This window comes from Carcharhinus amblyrhynchos, chromosome 13 (assembly GCF_965287045.1).
Source record: "Carcharhinus amblyrhynchos chromosome 13, sCarAmb.v2.hapA, whole genome shotgun sequence".
Lineage (NCBI taxonomy): Eukaryota > Metazoa > Chordata > Chondrichthyes > Carcharhiniformes > Carcharhinidae > Carcharhinus > Carcharhinus amblyrhynchos.
The window spans coordinates 21,071,682-21,091,931 of record NC_137336.1 but is presented as its reverse complement, the minus strand read 5'-3'; the positions used below and the strand labels follow the sequence as shown (position 1 = coordinate 21,091,931).

Here is a 20,250-nt window from a genome sequence, read left to right as displayed (position 1 = left end):
AGAATTTCAAAATGATATAGACAAATTGATGGAATAAATGGGCAGCGGGTGGACAAAGTTCAACGTGGAGAATTCATTTTGGTAGGAAGAGCGCAGAGAGAGAATATGAAATAAAAGGTACAACTCTAAGAGGGATGCAGGAGCAGAGGAATTTGGGTGTACATCTGTGTAAATTATTGAAGTTGGCCAGACAGGTTGAGAGAGAGGTTGATAAAACATGCAGTATCCTAGGTTGTATTAGCAGGGGCATTGAGTACAAAAGCAGGAGATTACATTGAGCTTGTAAAAAACACTCGATCTGCATTGTGTCCAGTTCTAGGCGCTGCCCTTTAGGAAAGATGTGAAGCCATTGGAGAGAATGCAGAAAAAATTCATGAGAATTCTTCCAGGGATGGGGTGGCACAGTAGTTAGCACTGCTGCCTCATAGCGCCAGGAACCTGGGTTCAATTCCTGGCTTGGATTACTGTCTGTGTGGAGTTTTTACACCTTCTCTGCATGTCTGCACAGGTTTCCTCCCACAATCCGAAGTTGTGCAGGTTAGGTTGATTGGCCATGATAAATTGCCCTTAGTGCCCTAAGATATATAGTTTGAGTATTAACAGGGTAAATACGTGGGGTTATGGGGTAAACCTGAGTAAGAGTCGGTGCAGACACGATGGGCCGAATGGCCTCCTTCAGCACTCTAGGGATTCTATGATTTTATGAGGAACTTCATTTATGAAGACAGATTGGAGAAAAGAAGGTTGAGAGGAGATTTGATAGAGATGCTTAAAATCAAAAGAGGTCTGGACCGAGTACACAGAGAGAAATGGTTCACACTAGTGGGAGGGTCGAGAATGAGAGGGCACCGATTTAAAGAAATTGACGCAAATATAATATGAGAGAAAAGATTTTTTACGCAGTGAGTGGCTTAGGTCTGGAATGTGCTGCCTGAGAGGGTGGTCGATGCAGGTTCAATTGAAGCATTAAATATAATAGACTGTTATCCAAAAAGGAGGAATGTGCAAGGTTTCAGCGCAAAGGCAGGAGAATGGCACTAAGTGAATAGCTCATTCGGAGGGCCAGTGCAGACACTATGGACCAAATGGCCTCTTTTCCTGAGCTGCGATTCTGTAATTTCAATTACGAGGTTCTTAGCACAGAAGGAATGGGGTCAATTTTAATTTGGACTGTCCAGTAGAAAATTGATATGATGGGAAGTAAATTGGAGCAGAGTTTAGAAGCAGATATTTGATTTTGTTGGGTAAATTTGCTGTCAATAAGGAATGTGCTCTCTACCTGTACAAAACTGAGGACTACCAATCCGAGAGCTGGCATGGGAGATTAAAGACACATGAACGATTAGAAAAAACACAACCCACAAAATTTCTTTGCCAGTGATTTTGCTAATGAGCTAGCCTAATTTATTTTCATCACAAATGATTTGACTCGTCAATTGTTCTCCTCCCCTTTGGATGAATTCTGGAAGCGTACTTCACTTCATCATTCCAGAGAGCAAGCTCTGCTATCTGAAGTCACGTTAATTGGGATGACCTCCAGCAAGGCCTCCAGCAATGGAAGTGCATATCTAATGTACCAAAACGATAACTCTTTGATGAGGTGCACTAGGCAAATCATCTCTTTTGACTAGATTGCTGTTGTCCTCACCCAAGAGGAAGAAAGGCAGTTTCTACACAAGAAATTGTTGAACACTGTATTCTATTGTGGGGGCATGTGACGCATGGGACAGTTTATTTCAGTTGGCTGGACAGATGGTCAGTGATGCAGAGCAACAGAAACAACACATGTTCAATTCCTGCACCGGTTCGAGAAGGCCCCATCTTCTCAATCTCACCCCTTCTTGAGGTGGGCAATCCTCAGGTCAAAGGGGAGAGCAGCCTATGGTCATTTAGGACTTTATCCCTTGGATGTGATATATTCTGAGTTGACAGTCAAGTACAATAATTCCTCACCTCGCGTTATAATTGTGTGCTTTACAATTGTAAGTGAAATAGAATGTTAAATGAATCAAATATTCCTTTAAGAATTAATGTATAAACTGGAGTTAGGATCCCCAGTGAGTTCACTCCCTGACCCCCAGTGAGTCTCTCCCCGTTCCCCAATGCGTCTGTCCCCAATCCCCAGTGAGTTTCTCCCTCTCCAATGTCAGTTATTTGCATGTGGAAACAGAGAATCGATGGTACTTTTGGCCATTTGGACTGAGGCTGTGATCAATCCAATGAATGGTACTGCAAACAGGGCAGTGAGCAGTGCAGGAGCAGGACAGTGGTGGGACAGTGAGCAGGGCAGCGGTGAGGCGAGGCAGTGAGCAGGGCAGTAGTGAGGCAGGGCAGTGGTGAGGCAGTGAGCAGGGCAGTGGTGAGGCAGTGTGCAGGGCAGTGGTGAGGCAGGGCAGTGAGCCGGGCAGTGGTGAGGCAGGGCAGTGGTGAGGCAGGGTTGTGATGAGGCAGTGAGCAGGGTTGTGATGAGGCAGTGAGCAGGGCAGTGGTGAGGCAGGGCAGTGATGAGGCAGTGAGCAGGGCAGCGGTGAGGCAGGGCAGTGAGAGGCGGTGGGCAGGGCAGTGGGCAGGGCAGTGGTGAGGCAGTGTGCAGGGCAGTGGTGAGGCAGGGCACTGAGCAGGGCAATGGTGAGGCAGGGCAGTGGTGAGGCAGGGTTGTGATGAGGCAGTGAGCAGGGCAGTGGTGAGGCAGGGCAGCGGTGAGGCAGGGCAGTGAGAGGCAGTGGGCAGGGCAGTGAGCAGGGCAGCAGTGAGCAGGGCAGTGAGCTTAGGAACAGCTGTTGGGCCCAGAGGGCCTCAAAGATGCTTATATGGACACTTGGCATGGGTCCCTTCCACCACAGGTTAAATCCAACCACTTGAGGACCCATCTGATGGCAGGATGAGGGTGTCAATTGATGACCATTAATCTGGCCTCAGTTGAGCCAGATGGGTCTCTTGAAAGTTGCCCACCACAGGTAAAATTGAAGCAGGGAGTAGGGACAGGTTGATAGATGCTGAACACAGCCAGTGGCATCATATGAGCCATTTTGTCTGCCAACCCTAGGTTTGTAAAAGCCCAGCGTTCGCCATCAATATAATGCTCACACCATCCATGGTAAAATGGAGAAACAGTGACATAATGCTGCCAGTGAGGTAACGCTCACACCTCCAGTGTGCAGTGGGCAAGAACCAGTCCATTGATTAATATTGACATGCAAGTTATCTCATCACTTGTACTGACATGGTATATTTAACTCAATTTTCCTCCCTTTTTTAGTATTTTCCTGGAGCTTAAGACAGGCACCAAAGACACACCTTTGACAAGCTGTTGCTTTGGATGCAATTTTATTGATTTTTTTTAAAATGAGCCCAAATAGCGAGTGGCCCACTTTCACCCCTCGTTGATGCTTCCCAGTGACTGACCCTCCTTCAGAGATGATCTCCACTCCCCTATCTTTCAGTGCGTGCTGCTTACTTTCCACAATAGGCAGTGTGCTCAGAGCACTGGGCAGCAGTAGCATAAAAATAACTGCTACCATATATCAGTGGAATTTTCAGCTGTCGTGTGCATCCGTCTGGGGACAGCTTATATAACTGCATACTATACTGACATTAAGGGACCGTTATCATTTTGTTCATGCTACAACAATAAAAAAAGTCAGAGTTTCTCTTGAAAAGCATTATAATGAGTTGTGGCATAAATCGAAAAAAAAAGGAATCCTATTTAAGATTTTTCGTGCAGACCCAGTTCCTTAAAGAACTCTGACACATTACCACCATTTTGCTTGGAGCAATCCTTGTGCTTTATTGCAATCTGATTTTCCATGACATCAGCTTTTTCTGGACCCAATTTTTTTTTCCCCTGAAGTTTGCCATCGTGATGTTTATTAAAACTTAGGATGAAAAATGAATTGGGTTGCAGCAGAAATCCCTCGTTTTCTCAATTTCCTCCTCACAAATGAGGCAAATGCCCTCTCCCCCCCCCAATGTTTGATATCTGAAATGAGGCTCCTGTTATTCTTGAAGCTCTTTACAGAGCAGCCACTGTAGTTCCATAGTCCATATGGTGTCAAGTATCGGCTTCTCATTTATACGGGGAGACGGTACAAAATGTGGTCTGTGAGATAGATCAATCATGCCTGTCCTGGTCCAATTTAGCATGCCAGTTTGGGGTCATTGCTTACTATAAACAGCTCAGCGGAGCCATATAACAGAATTTTTATGTCATCTGTGCGGAGTTAATTCTGTCTGCTGCAATTGTAGGTCGAATAAATTGTGTAAGCCCGAAGTGTTCATGTTTTACATTAGCAATTTTACACTATTTATGGATGCAAATTGGAAGCACTCATTCATGCTAATGGGTAAGAGGGACCAGGGCTGAAATACACAGAAATACCAACGCATGTTAAAAATGGATGCAGGGTGTGAAACCCAATCGAGCGGCGGTGGGGGGCGGGGATGGGGGGTAGCGGGGAATGGTGGTGAAAGGCACCCACGCTTTATGCTACTAAACTTCCTACCTAACACAGATCCCGACCAGGGCTACTTCCAGCCGGGAGTGTTTGTTTTGCATACAAATTCCCCTCCTGTTTACTTCAGTGGAATTTTTGATAAGTGAATTTGTCCTCGGGGAATTTCCAAGTGAGATGTCTAACTGCTCAGTGTGTAATAGATTTCACTAAATTCTTTAAGAAAGTGACTGCGCTGAGTTTTATAGACTACTCCACTTCAAGGGATTGGATAATTAAAGTGTCTCGCGACGCAATTGACTCTGATTTAGCTCACGGTGTGTGTGCCATTTAGGTAATTTTTATTTCTATTAGTATAAAAATATGGTATTTGTACATGAATATATCAATGTTTGCCCAACATTATTATACAGTTAATCTTGTGGACTCCTCCAGCAGTTAGGAGATATCAGAAATTCTGGCAACGTAGTAAACTGAGGCCGTGTTCCGATAGGTGAAGTACCAAATACTCTTCCTTCCTTCTCGCTAATGTAAATGGACAAGACTGCACAATCCCAGAGGACAAAGGCCTCTCCTAAATAAATCATTATACAAATTGGAGTCTGTTGGATCTGTGGCTGGTCGAATAATTATTTCATAGTTCCACTCCTTCACTGATAAGTTAATACTAGCAGGGTTAATGTTGAAGGGAGTTTCTTTTTGATTTGATGTGATTTGATTTGATTTATTATTGTCACATGTATTAGCATACAGTGAAAAGTATTTTTTATTGCGCGCTATACAGACAAAGCATACCATTCCTAGAGAAGGAAACGAGAGTGCAGAATGTAGTGTTAGAGTCATAGCTAGGGTGCAGAGAAAAATTAACTTAGTGCAAGATAGGGTCCATTCAAAGGTTTGACAGCAGCAGGGAAGAAGCTGTTCTTGAGTCGGTTGATATGTGACCTCAGATTTGTTCCTGATAGAAGAAGATGGAAGAGAGTAGGTCCAGGGTGGGTGGGATCCTTAATTGTGTTGGCTGTTTTGCTGAGGCAGCGGGAAGTGAAGACAGAGTGAATGGATGGGAGGCTGGTTTGCATGATGGATTGGGCTACATTCACAACCTTTTGTAGTTTCTTGTGGTCTTGGGTAGTGTAGGAGCCAGACCAAGCTGTGATATAACCAAGAAGAATGTCTTCTATGGTGCATCTGTAAAAGTTGGTGAGAGTCGTAGCTGACATGGCAAATTACTTTAGTCTTAGAGGGGTGAGGGTCTCCTTGTAAACATGGGCCTAGCCAAACAGGCCATTTTTTAAAAATTAGTTCGTGGGATGTGGGCATTGTTGGTTGGCCTGCATTTATTGCACATCTCTAGTTGCCCTTGAACTGCGTGGCTTGCTGGGCCATTTCAGAGGGAGGTTGAAAGTCAGCCACATTGCAGTGGCTCTGGAGTCACATGTAAGCCAGACCGGGTAAGGACGGCATATCTCCCTCCTAAAGGGCATTAATGAACCAGATGGGATTTTGTGACAATTGACAATGGTTCCACGGTCATCAGTGGATTCTTAATTCCAGCTATTTTTTTACTGAATTCAAATTCCACCATTTGCCGTGGCAGGATTCGAACCCCAGAACATTAGCTGAGTTTCTTGATTAATAAGCTGGCGATAATACCATTGGGCCATCACTTCCCCAATAAAAGATCCAGGTCAGGGTTGGTCGAGATTTTCTCCTCTATGCTCACAGCCAGTTGTCCATGGAAAGAGATCATGTGGTGTCTGCTGACGTGACGGTGTCTTCCTTGACCGGTGAGCATCACAGGGGCCAAGGTGGATCATTGACACACACCCCATTCACCCGATCCCCAAGCCCCCGAACTCACATTTTAATTTGAGCTTGATATGTTTAATTTGATATTTTGTTTTTAGTTGCGGTGCCCCTTCAAGGACTATCCCCTTATTTAACTTGCTCACTATTTCTAATCGGACTGCTCAAAAGAGTATGATGGAGGAGCGATACAACCTCTTGGCTTGATTTGTGAACAGGTAAAGGCAGAAAGATGGATTCCTCACCTGCACACCTTCGTCCTGAGCAAAATACGTTTGCTTCTGGTGGGAATTTTCTATGATTTATCGTTCTCCTGCATTCCTGAGTTTAGATTTTAAAGATCCTCTTTTTTCCATTGCAGGATGGCATGGGGCATCTACGGATCACTGACAAAGGCCTACGGTTAGAAGGACCATCTGAGTTTTTGCAGCCTTTGTATGCCAAAGAAATCCGATCCAAAGCAGTAAGTGGCAAATCTCCACATATGTGGCGAGAGGGATGTGTTGGCTTCAGTTAGCGAATAATGGCTTATTACATAAACCTGATGTCTTTTTACAAGATCAGAACAGTGTGCTCTGAACCAATCAGTACCAGCAACACCATCTGAGTGGTACCCTTATTGGCAATTCTACCACTCTTGAGATGCTGTAGTGGGTGTACACAGCCACACTGCATGGATGGTTCAAGGTGCAATGGACCGTGTGTCATTTTTGCCATCTGTTTGCCCTTGAACATGATTAACACGGGAAACACACATGCCACACAATGTGCCCTGCTCTCAGTGGTGTTACATGCCAGGATGATCAATGCCATTAATTCTATCCATAATCATTGTCATGGCTACCTGGCAATGAATGGCTGTATGGGGCTGTCTTCACAGGATCCAAGTCAGCAGTGAGCCAGGCATAGAACTGCACCATCTGCTTGAGCATCTACAGTTACCTTGTAGCATTGTACTAACAGAGCCAATGAAGACACTGTGGCCTTCATCCTGTGTCCACCGCCTTATCGTCAAGCTGCAATCCTGACCCATGGGGATGGTGTCATGGAGTGGCAAGGAAGGCTCTCCCCTTTGTGACCACTGTTACAAACCCAGGGAGAAAACCCCCATTGATAGGATCTTGGTAGAACCAGCAAACTTTTTTTTTGGCGTCTGAAAACAGATGTCATTACTGAAACAATGAGGCCACAAGGGTTTATAGTTTAAATCAAAAGATTTTTACTGCACAAAGACCACAAATAAATAAACACATTTCAAATAGTCTATTGTGTTAAAGATAATAAACAGATCGTGAAGTCGGCTACTTATAATCTAAACTGAACTCTTTAAATAGGAACATAGGAAAAGGAGTAGGCCATTCAGCCCATTGTGCCTGCTCCACCATTTAACACAATCATGACTGATCGGATGCTTCACGACCCTTTACATTATTGTAAACCAGAAATCCGCTTTAAACATGCTTCAATTCCTTTCTAGACCATTTCCTATAAAATCAATTCAGACACTTATCAAAAATTGGAAGAGTAACTGTTTGGTTTGAAGACTGCTTTATAAATTTGTCTGAGGGTTGAGATTTCTTGGGCCTTTGTCCTCTTACTTCCAGCTTTTCCCATCAGATCTCCTGCAACCATCCTAAATTTGCAAACTCCCAGTTCAACACAGACATCTCCAGCATCTTGAGCATAGTTGCCTTGGCTCACAGCCCCCTCTGGTAATAATATTCTTTTTTCCTTGGAGCTTCACATCTAAATCTCCCTCCCTCCCTCTCTCATGCTCATTATAGAACCTACCTGTGTTTCACTTCCATGGGAGTTAACAGAAATGGAAATTGGGCAGGTTCTATTATGAGCAAAGAATAATGTGATGAAGGTAATGTAAATGGATTGAAAAGCAAAAGTCCCCTGGGCCACATATAAACTAGGAAAAAAGAAGTGATAGGAGAAATTTGCAGGGTGCTGGATTTACTACTAAAAGACTAATTGAATAGATGGAGAGGTTTTACAGGATTGGAATATAGGGCCGGAGTTTTCCAGCCCCTCCCACTGGTGGGATCTGCCGGTCTCCCTGAAGTCAATGGACATTTAAATGATTCACCGCATCCACCGCGGGGAACCTGGGCTGTCTTGGGACTGGAAAATCCTGGCCGAGGAAGGTAAAAGCTTCACCTGTGGAGTGCTGTGCAGTCCAGCATTAGACCGAGGCCCTGTTTGCTCCCAAAGGTGGGTTGAAAGACCTCACACAATTTGAAGAGTGAACTGGATGGCTTTCTTGGTCAACACTGATCCCGCCTAAAATCAATACCTAAAATGGAATGCCCCACAATTTATTTCATTGCAATGTGTGGGGCTGTGCACCGCACTCATTGGTCGCCACATTTCCTGCATTTCCAGGTTTACAAGAATGTTGCCAGGACTAGAAAAGTGCGACTATGAGGAAAGATTGGATAGGTTGGGGTTATTTTCCTTGGAACAAAGAAGGATGAGGCATGGATTCTTAGAATCCCTACTGTACAGAAGGAGGCCATTCGGCCCATCAAGTCTGTACCAATCACATCCCACTCCAGCCCTATTCCCACGCGTTTACCCTGCTAATTCCCCTGACACTAAATGGCAATTTAGCATGGCCAATCAACCTAACCCGCACGTCTTTAGACTGTGGGAGGAAACTGGAGCACTGGTGGAAACCCATGCAGACACGGAGAGAATGTGCAAACTCCACACAGACAGTGACCTGAAGCCAGAATTGAACCCGGGTCCCTGGCACTATGAGGCAGAAATGCTAACCTCTGTGCCACCGTAGTGACATGGTAGAGGTGTACAAAATTATGAAGGGAAGAGATGGAGTGGAGAAGATAAAATTGTTACCCTTGCTGGAGAATTCATGAACCCAGGGACATAGAATCAACATAAGTGGCAGTAAGTGTAGAGGGGACATGCGGAAGAACGATTTTACCAGAGAGTGGTGGTGTTTGGAATTCGCTGCCCAAGTTGGTGGTGGAAGCAGAAACTCTAAACTCTTGTTACAAGTACTTGGATCTGCTACATAGTTGCGAACCAAGTGCAGGAGGGTGGGATTAGAAAGGGCACCTGGGTGTCCTCAGGATGGCATGGACAAGATGGGCCGAATGGCCTGCTGTAACCTTTCTGTGGTTCTATTACAACAGTGACCACATGTAAAAAAGATAAGGATGTCACTTTGGGATGCTCTATGTTTGTGGAAGATGCCATACACATCCAAATTCATTCTTTAATTTTAAGTCAATATACTTTTAATTACATGACCGTTTTGTCTGATCTCTACCAAAATGAGAAGAGCAGTTAAAGCTTTGATAAGCTAAGCTGCTGGTAGGAGGTGATTCTCTTTCTGATTCTTATTCAGTTTGTCTGTGTTCACCATAACCTGTCCAAAGGGATAAGATTTGGCGTCCTTTTCAGACAATGATATCTGCTGGCTTCAGATTCCATACTTTTCAAAAAATATTTAAATGAACGTATAATCAAATTGACATATAAGTTAATTTTGTTATCTTTGTAATAAACTAGAGTAGATATCAGCTTCAAAACTAGGTCAGCGCACCACTGTGCCCTGCAATGCAAAAAAAAATTCATCACAGTTTATCCTCACATTTCATTTCTCAAGATTCAGTTGTGAAACTGGTTAATTAATTTGTCACAGGCAACACAAACTATTTCTTGCTGCTATCTGTCCTCCCTTGTAGTTTTTACTTTTCTGTAAAGCTTGGTTGATGACTGTACTGGGAAAGTAATAAGCGCTGATAGCTCTAAGCTCACGGATTGGAACTATTCTCACCCCTATTCAGACGCTATTGATTTTCATGTACTGACAGCCTGGACGTATTTGTCCCTTAAAGAATATAATCCGGCGTAGGAGGACTGCATTGATTTCTTTTGCTTTCGCATGGTGCACTCATCAGATCCCTGTGTCCTACTTCCCAGGTGGTCCAGTTGGGTTCATATGATCAATTTCTCTCTCGCTTTAGGGAACTTTTACTTGGATGCCTCTTTAAAATGCACAATGCCAAGCACCAACACAGTCTTGCTTTGGGCCACCTCCTAACTTCATGGCTGTAGGCCATGTTGTTATTAAATGAGCCCTGATTTTCACAAATCTCCCCCCCCACCCCCACACTTCAAACATGCCCCTGTGGAGTGTCTTGGAATGGTTTTCCACATTGAAGCTAGTACATAAACGCAATTTATTTTTATTGCTCTGCGTATAGCTCATCCTGCGACGGCAAGTTTGCCAGCCGGAAAAATAAATCTTCTGCATTTTGCAGTGAATGTTCTGCAAGCTGTTGGCCCCTCATGACCATTTCCACTTCTCTCCCCAAACAAGATCATGTTCGATCGACTTTTCCAGATTTTGGGTCAAATGTTGCCAAGTACTTAGCTTTGGAATCATCGGGGAAAACTGTCGAAGAAATGTAGAAAATTGCAACATTACAAATCAAGTCCAATACATATTCTCTGCGATGACATTGTGACTTTCAGTCAGGGCTGATAAAACCTTCAGTTCGTGGTAATTCAAAATAAGCTGTCGCCACACACTTGCATACACCGAGATTGTGGTTTGAGAGCCTCCAGAACGTGATGGATTTCTTCCATTAAAAATGGCTAAAAACATTCTTCACTTTGTTGGCAGAAAAGTGGTTAGCATTTTGGAGCCAGGTTCGATTCTCAACTTGGGTCACTGTCTGTGCAGAGTCTGCACATTCTCCCCATGCCTGCGCGGTTTTCCTCCGGGTGCTCCGGTTTCCTCCCGTGGAGGAAATATGCTGATTAGCTGCACTGACCATGCTAAATTTTTCCTCAGTGTATCCGAACAGGCAACAGAGTGTGGGGACTAGGCGATTTTCACAGTAACTTCATTGCAGTGTTAATATAAGCTATTGTGGCGCAAATAAATAAACTTCAAACATAAAACATTGAACAGTTCAAACTAATCACAGTGAAGGGACATACAAAAAAGAAAACATGATCAATTAAGACTGCATTTGATGCCAATACTATGCATGCACAGTTATATACTGATGGTAGACCCAGGTTAGCAGCCATTATCTATATACGGGGGCATCAGGGCTCATTCGCTGTCATCATTGTCCCTGGTGTCCAACATCTCTGCTGACTAGTTTGCCCTGTTGTCTTGGATGACCTTGGCGGCCGTCCTCTAGAGACCAAAGACGTAGAGGGCCCTGGCTTTCTTGGGATAGCCTTCTCTAAATGGCCAGATGCTCCCTCTGCAGTCACAATGGTTAAAGGAATCACAGGCAAGGGAGATCCTGAAAGCCTAGACATCCTCAAAAGAGTCCTGGTTGGAGATCCCCAGGGTTTTTCAACAGCTGCTGGTCCTCTCTTGGGGTGCCCAAGGACCCCTTCCCTGTCTCCTTGATGGGTAAGAGCACCTGGACGGAGGCTGATGTGTCCATCCTCCAGTCATGTAGCTGCTGCAAAAGTCCAACCATGGCTATGAAGACGGAGTGCAGGTCTGTGCGCATCACGAGCAGAAGCTGGGCAGTCCGCTGGATCTGGTACTCGTTCGCCACCTTCCCCATGGAGACCGTAATGCGAGCATGTCAGCACCACTTCACCGGAGCAGGGGCAGACGGAATCATCCACCTCTTGTACCATTCTGTTGAGGGCCTCTGCCACCTCTGCCTGGTGTTCCCCTGCCTCTTGCAGCTTCCCCAGCACCCTGCGCAGAGCCAATCCTCCAGCTTGGACATCACCAATGCCCTCTATTCCAGCAATCCTCTGGTGACCTTGGCTGACCCTGCCTTCTCCTGCTGAGAAAGCCTGCCTGTGCAGTGAACACCAGAACCTGAGACTTTGTCTGAAATACATACTGTACAGGGCATTGGTGAGGCCGCAGCTGGAGTACTGTGTGCAGTTTTGGGCGCCGTACTTACGCAAGGATATTTTGGCCTTGGAGGGAGTGCAGAGGAGGTTTACTAGGCTGATGCCAGAGTTGAGGGGGTTGAGCTATGAGGAGAAGCTGAATAAATTAGGCTTGTACTCGTTAGAGTTTAGAAGAATGAGGGGAGATCTCATTGAGACGTATAAGATGATGAATGGGATGGATAGGATAGAGGTGGAGAGACTCTTCCCGCTCAAAAAAGACAGTAGGACTAGGGGGCATAGCCTCAAGATAAAGGGGGGGGCGGTTTAGAACAGAGTTGAGGAGGAACTTCTTCACTCAAAGGGTGGTGAATCTCTGGAATTCTCTGCCCGTTGAAGTGGTGGAGGCTGCCTCGCTAAATATTTTTAAGACGCGGGTTGATGGGTTCTTGATAAGAGAGGGGATTAAGGGTTATGGGGAGAGGGCGGGAATGTGGAACTGAGCCACAACAGATCAGCCATGATCTTATTGAATGGCAGGGCAGGTTTGAAGGGCTAGTTGGCCTACTCCTGCTCCTATTTCTTATGTTCTTACATCTAGTAACCACCAAGGTGTGTGTCTGTGCAGTGGGGGAGGGTGCAGGTGACTAATTTGATACATCCACAAGCGCACTTTCTTCCTCCTCGCCAATGTCCTTGGTGCAGGTTGGGCTGGAAGAATTGCTGAAGAGGGTTGCTTCTTCATTCCCCTCTTCCTGCTGGCACCATAAGTGAGAGAGGAGAGAGTGAATGACTGCCTGAGTTGCCTCGAGCATATGACCTTTATGTTTCTATGTAACATGCATGGATTTGTACAAGATGAGGATCACCCATCACCTGCTCCACTCCCCAGGCTTGGTCAGTTCCTTCCCAGCCAGCTCAGCTGCCCATTCCTCAAAGTCAGTGAGGTTCTGGAGGTCAGGCCAGCTCCCTCATGCCTTCTTTCTCCCTCTTGTTCTTCCTCAAAATTTCCTGAACAAGGAGAGGAGGTAAGATTGAGAGTCGTTGGGTTTCGGTTTCTTTCTCCTACTTCTCCAGTCTTGTATGTAGTTTATATGGACTTTAGTAAGGCATTTGACAAGGTCCCACATGCCAGACTGATAGGAAAACAAAAATCATATGGGATTCGGAGTAGTCTGGCTAGATGGATACGTGATGTGGAGACGCTGGTGTTGGACTGGGGTGGGCACAGTAAGAAGTTTCACAACACCAAGTTAAAATCCAACAGGTTTATTTGGTAGCATGAGCTTTTGGAGCACTCACCTGATGAAGGGGCAGCACTCCGAAAGCTTGTGCTACCAAATAAACCTGTTGGGCCTTAACCTGGTTTTGTGAGACTTCTTACTTACATGGATACAGAACTGGCTTAGTTACAGCAGACAGGGAGTAGTGGTGGAATGGTGTTTTTCAAAATGGAGATCTGTAGCTAGTTGTGTGCTACAGGGATCAGTGCTGGGACCTCTGTTGTTTGTTGTATATATAAATGGTCTGGAGGAAAATGTGGGTGGTCTGATGAGTAAGTTTGCGGATGACACAAAGATTGGTGGAGATGTTGATAGTGCCAGGCATTGTCAGAGGATACAACAGGATATAGATGAGTTGGAGGCTTGGGCACAGAAATGGCAGATGGAGTTTAAAGTAAATAATAAATAAAGTTTATTTATTAGTCACAAGTGGGCTTACACTCACACTACAATGCAGTTACTGTGAAAATCCCCTAACTGCCACACTCCGGCGCCTGTTCAAGTACGCTGAGGGAGAATTTGGCATGGCCAACTCACCTAATCTGCATATCTTTTGTATTGTTGGAGGAAATCCATGCAGACATGGGGAGAATGTGCAAACTCCATCAGACAGTGACCCAAGCCAGGAATCAAACTCGGGTCCCTGGAACTGTGAGGCAGCAGTGCTAACCATTGCGCCACCATGCCGTCCAGACAAATGTGAAGTGATACAGTTTGGAGGGTCAAATTTAGGTGTAAATTATACTGTAAGTGGCAGAATCCTTCGGAACATTGACATACAGAGGGATACAGTGGTGCACTTGCCACTGAGACCCGTGACCCCACGTGTACCATTCAGTTAGATGAGCATGAGCAGTTGAAGGCTCACTTACCCTGTCTTGCACTGCAGGACAGTCCCCTTGTGAAGGCTGTGGGCAATGGCCTCCCTCCCATGCAGGGTTGGTCTGACCTCTGGGTAGAGGATGCCCCTCCTGAGGCCTACGCTGCCCTGAGAAGGACTTTCAGGTTGCACCAATGAATTTGGGGACCAGAGCCACAGAAGGTTTCAATAGATGGATCCAGGAATTCCTACCAGCCTCGATGGTGGAAATATTCCCACTCCCTGCCCCACCACAGGACTTAGTCCCAAAATGCAAAATCCTGCCCCATCAGCACACTATTTCTCAGTTCGTCAAGCACAGAGGAAGTGCACTTCAATGAAAAAGATCTGTAAGACTATGGATCGCATTGTTAATACGACATAGCAAGGATATTCCAAAGATTTATTGAGACTAACAGAGGAAGAAAAATTTGGGAACTTAAATCATTGATCTTCTTAGGTTATTTCACTGTGTTCTTATCAGACGAAAGGCATTTTAACTGGGTATTACTGTTATAAATCAATTCACAAGCACCAGAAAATCTATCACAGTATTGGTTAGTGTGAGTACCAACATAGTGAACGGAGGTTGGAGCTCCACACAACTATCCGTTCATGATAGCGAGCTGTTATAAGTTGATTATCTTACCACAAGTATACAATATTTTTATATCGATGTCTCACATGCCAGTCATAAAATGAAAATATCTTCTTCTGCTCTGGTGTTCTTGGGCCTTATTTTACCATTTTCATTCCAAGTGCTGAATCTGGGCACAATTCAGATCCGACTCGGAAATCTGCTTTCAGGCGCCTCCTGAGTACTCAGCCTGAAAAACAATTGCTGTGGGTGGGGCTTAGCGGCTCAGAAATGACCGGAGCTCTGAACTGCGCACGCGCAGTTAGAAAAAAATTTGAAAAAGCGCAGAAAGTGGCCCGGGAGCAAAAAGCAAGAGCGATGGCCCCCACAAACAGTCCCCCTTATCCACCCACCTCCCACAACCCAGACCCCCTGCACCTTTCCCCCCATGGATCGCCTGCAGAGTGGCAGCGGACCCCCCTGTCCCCCTACCGGAGTTCCATCCGCACCCCTCCCCCACACCAGTGAGTGATTGGGTCTTTCCCTCCGCCACCCCACAAGAGATACATCTTACCTGCCTCTCTCCTCCCTCCCTCCCCAAGAGAATGAAGTGGCCTCACTAACAACGCACCCCCCCCCCCCACCCCCCACTCAGAGAATGATCTGGCCTCACTCCACACCTGCCCCCTTCCCCCAGAGAATGACCTGCCCTCACTTCCCCTCCCCACCCAGGGAATGATATGGCCTCATTTCCACCCTTCCCCCCCCCTACAAGAGAATGAGCTGGCCTCACTCCCACCTTCCCCCGAGGAACATCTGACCCACCTCCTCTTCCCTCCCCACCTCCTCACCAGAGAATGATCTGGCCTACCTCCCTCCCTGTTCCCAATCGGACAACAACTGGCCCTCCACCTCCTCCCCAACCAGACAATGATCTGGCCTCACCCCCCCTCCCCACCCAGAGAATGATCTGGCCTCAGATCATTCAGTTCAGGGAAGGCTGAATCCTGGGATGAAAGGGTTGTCCTATAAGGAAAAGTCAGGTCTAAAAGTTTAGAAGACTGGGAGGTGATCTTATAGAAGCATACAAGGTTCTAAGGGGCTTTAACAGAGTGGAATCTGAGATGTTTTCTCTCATGGCGGGATCGCGAACTAGGGGGTGCCGTTGAAAGATGTGGAGTGAGATTCTCAGGCCTCCCAGACACGTGTTTCCACCAGTGGGAGGTGGCACGCTGTTTGCTAGGGGCGGGATTCTCTGCTCTCACCGCTGTCAATGAGAATTCCACGCTGATGAATTCCACGGAGTCGTTAAGGGGAAGTCGTGTTTGACGAATTTATTGGATTTCTATGAGGATGTGACTAGTGCGGTATTCAGAGGGGAACCGGTGGATGTGGTGTTTTTAGATTTTCAAAAGGCGTTTGATAAGGTGCCTCATCAAAGGTTGCTACAGAAGGTTGGGGTGCATGGAATTGGGGGTAAGGTGTTAGCGTGGATAGAGGATTGGCTGTCTAATAGGAAGCAGAGCGTTGGTATCAATGGGTGCTATCCTGATTGGCGGTTGGTGACTAGTGGAGTGCCCCAGGGGTCGGTACTGAGGCCTCAGCTATTTACCATTTATATAGATGATCTGGAGGAGGGGGCTGAGTGTAGGGTGACGAAATTTGCTGATGACACGAAGAAGGGTGGAAAAGCAAATTGCATGGAGGGTGTGGAAAGTCTGCAGAGGGATCTAGATAAGCTAAATGAGTGGGCAAGGACCTGGCAGATGGAGTATAGTGTTAGCAAGTGTGAGGTTATCCACTTTGGCAGAAATAATAGTAGGAGGGATTACTATTTAAAGGGTGAAAAGCTGCAACGTGCTACGGTGCAGAGGGACCTGGGGGTCCTTGTGCATGAGTCACAAAAACCCAGTCTGCAGGTGCAGCAGGTGATCAAGAAGGCAAATGGGATGCTGGCCTTTATAGCGAGGGGGATAGAATATAAAAGTAGGGGGGTCTTGCTGCAACTGTACAGGGCACTGGTGAGGCCGCAGCTGGGGTACTGTGTGCAGTTTTGGTTGTCACACTTGCACAAGGATATATTGGCCTTGGAGGGAGTGCAGAGAAGATTCACTAGGCTGATACCAGAGATGAGAGCCTATGAAGAGAGACTGAATAGACTGGGTCTGTACTGTTGGAGTTTAGAAGGATGAGGGGGGATCTTATAGAGATGTATAAGATAATGAAGGGGATGGATAGGGTAGAGGTAGAGAGATTCTTCCCGCTTAGAACATGGAATATAGAACATTACAGCGCAGAACAGGCCCTTCGGCCCACGATGTTGCGCCGACCAGTAAAAAAAACAATGACCCTCTAACCTAAACCAAACCCTTACCATCCATAAACCTATCCACGGATCTCTTAAACGCCCCCAAACTAGGTGCATTTACAACTGCAGCAGGCAGGGCATTCCAATCCCTCACCACCCTCTGTGTAAAGAACCTACCCCTGACATCCGTCCTATAACTACCACCCCTTAATTTAAAGCTATGCCCCCTCGTGCTAGCTGTCTCCATCCAAGGAAAAAAGCTATCACTGTCCACCCTATCTAAACCTCTAATTATCTTATATGTTTCAATAAGGTCCCCTCGTAGCCGCCTTCTTTCTAACGAAAACAACCTCAAATCCCTCAGTCTCTCCTCATAGGACCTCCCCTCCATACCAGGCAACATCCTGGTAAACCTCCTCTGCACCCTCTCCAAAGCCTCCACATCCTTCCTATAATGTGGGGACCAGAACTGCACACAATACTCCAAGTGCGGCCGCACCAGAGTTTTGTACAGTTGCAACATGACGCTGCGGCTCCTAAATTCAATCCCCCTACCGATAAACGCCAAGACACCGTATGCCTTCCTAACAACCCTATCTACTTGATTCCCAACTTTCAGGGATCTATGTACACATACACCTAGATCCCTCTGTTCATCCACACTATTCAGAGTCCTACCGTTAGCCCTATACTCTACACATCCGTTATTCCTGCCAAAGTGAATTGCCTCACACTTTTCCGCATTAAACTCCATCCTCCACCTCTCGGCCCAGCTCTGCAACTTGTCCAAGTCTCCCTGTAGACTAAGACACCCTTCCTCACTATCTACCACACCTCCGACTTTGGTGTCATCAGCAAATTTACTAATCCACCCAACTATACTCTCATCCAGATCATTAATAAAAATTACAAACAGCAGTGGCCCCAGAACAGATCCCTGAGGCACACCACTCGTAACTGAACTCCATGTCGAATACTTACCATCAACCACCACCCTCTGTCTCCTATCCGCCAGCCAATTCCTAATCCAATTTCCTAGATCACCCTCAATCCCATACATCTGCAATTTCTGCAGAAGCCTTCCATGGTGAACCTTATCAAACGCCTTACTAAAGTCCATATATACCACGTCAACTGCCTTACCCCCATCCACCTCTTTGGTCACTTTCTCAAAAAACTCAATATGGTTAGTAAGGCACGACCTACCCTCCACAAAGCCATGCTGACTATCTCTAATCAATTCATTACTCTCCAAATAACTATAAATTCTATCCCTAATAATTTTTTCTAAAACCTTGCCCACAACAGAAGTAAGACTCACCGGTCTATAATTCCCGGGGAAGTCTCTGTTCCCCTTCTTAAACAATGGGACAACATTCGCTAACCTCCAATCTTCTGGCACTATACCAGTGACCAACGACAACCTGAAGATCAGAGCCAGAGGCTCTGCAATCGCCTCCCTTGCCTCCCAGAGAATCCTAGGATAAATCCCGTCCGGCCCAGGGGACTTATGTATTTTCAAACCCTCAAGAATATCTAGCACATCCTCCCTATCAACTGCAATACTGTCCAGTTTACAACCCTCTAACCCAGTGTTCTCCTCAGCTACATTTATGTCCCCCTGCGTGAACACCGAAGAGAAATATTGGTTCAATGCCTCTCCAATCTCTTCCGGTTCCACACATAAATTCCCACTGCTATCTCTAACTGGCCCTAATCTTGCCCTAACCAACCTTTTGTTCTTAACGTATCTATAGAATGCCTTAGGATTCTCCTTAATCCTATCAGCCAAAGTCTTCTCATGTCCTCTTTTAGCCCTTCTTAACTCTCTCTTTAACTCCCTCCTAGCCAATCTAAAGCTTTCTAGTGCACTGCCTGAGCCCTCAAGTCTCATCCGGACATAAGCCTCCTTTTTCTTTTTAACCAGCGAATCAACTTTCCTAATGCACCACGGTTCCCTAGCTCGACCAATTCCTCCTTGCCTGACAGGGACATACATATCAAGGACTCACAGTAGCTGCTCCTTGAAAAAACTCCACATTTCGGACGTTCCGAGACCCTGTAGTCTCCTAGTCCAACCTATGCTTCCTAATTCTCTCCTAATAGCCTCATAATTACCCTTCCCCCAGCTAAAACTACTGACCCGAGGTTCCTGCCTATCCCTTTCCATCACTAAGGTGAACGTAACCGAATTGTGGTCACTATCACCAAAATGCACCCCAACTTCCAAGTCTAGCACCTGGTCTGGCTTAGAAAGGATAGCAGGACCAGAGGGCACAGCCTCAAGATAAGAGGGGGAGCAGTTTAGAACGGAGTTGAGGAGGAACTTCTTCACTCAGAGGGTGGTGAAGCTCTGGAATTCTCTGCCCGTTGAAGTGGTGGAGGCTACCTCGCTAAATATATTTAAGTCACGGGTAGATAGGTTTTTGATAGACAAGGGAATTAAGGGTTATGGGGAGAAAGCAGGAAAGTGGAACTGATCCACTTCAGATCAGCCATGATCTTATTGAATGGCGGGGCAGGCTCGAAGGGCTAGATGACCTACTCCTGCTTCTATTTCTTATGTTCTTATGTAGGTGGGAAACCCACGAGTGGGGGTGTGCTGCTGGTGGGGCCCAAGAATCCCACCAGCATGAATGGCCAGAGAATTCGGCTAAGGGCTCTCCTATTTAAGATGGAGATGAGGAGGATTTTTTTCTTTCAAAGGAATTTAGTCTTTGCAATTCTGTTCCACAGAGACCAGTGGAGCTTGGGTCATTGAATCTATTCGCTGCTGAGTTAGACAGATTTTTATTGACAATAGAATCAAGGGTTATGGGAGAGAGGAGTTAAAAGGAGTTCAGATCAGTCAGGATCTAACTGAATGGTGGGGCAGGCTCAGATGGCTGAATGGCCTATTCCTGCTCTTATTTCTTATGATCGTATGTAACTGAATGACATAATAAAGTGTAATAAGATGCACTTCTTGTTGACAATCCCTTTCATGGGTTTGAGATTGTACCTGGGTTGTGATAGGAATGGTGCCACTCCCAATAGGGAGAAGAGTGATCCCAGACCATTTAGATCAGGATTGATAAATGCTCGAGAGTCCACCCATTGAATTAGTCTGC

General features: G+C 46.0%; 1 protein-coding gene across 2 annotated transcripts in view; it reads left to right on the top strand.

Moving 5' to 3' along the window:
* Window positions 1-20,250, top strand: part of sgcd (sarcoglycan, delta (dystrophin-associated glycoprotein)) — a 479,929-nt gene that overhangs the window by 366,217 nt on the left and 93,462 nt on the right. For both annotated transcript variants that reach the window (XM_080201363.1, XM_080201362.1), the window contains exon 3: window positions 6,619-6,720. In XM_080201363.1, coding sequence (XP_080057489.1) covers window positions 6,619-6,720 — 102 coding nt within the window. The remainder of the gene's footprint in view (window positions 1-6,618; window positions 6,721-20,250) is intronic.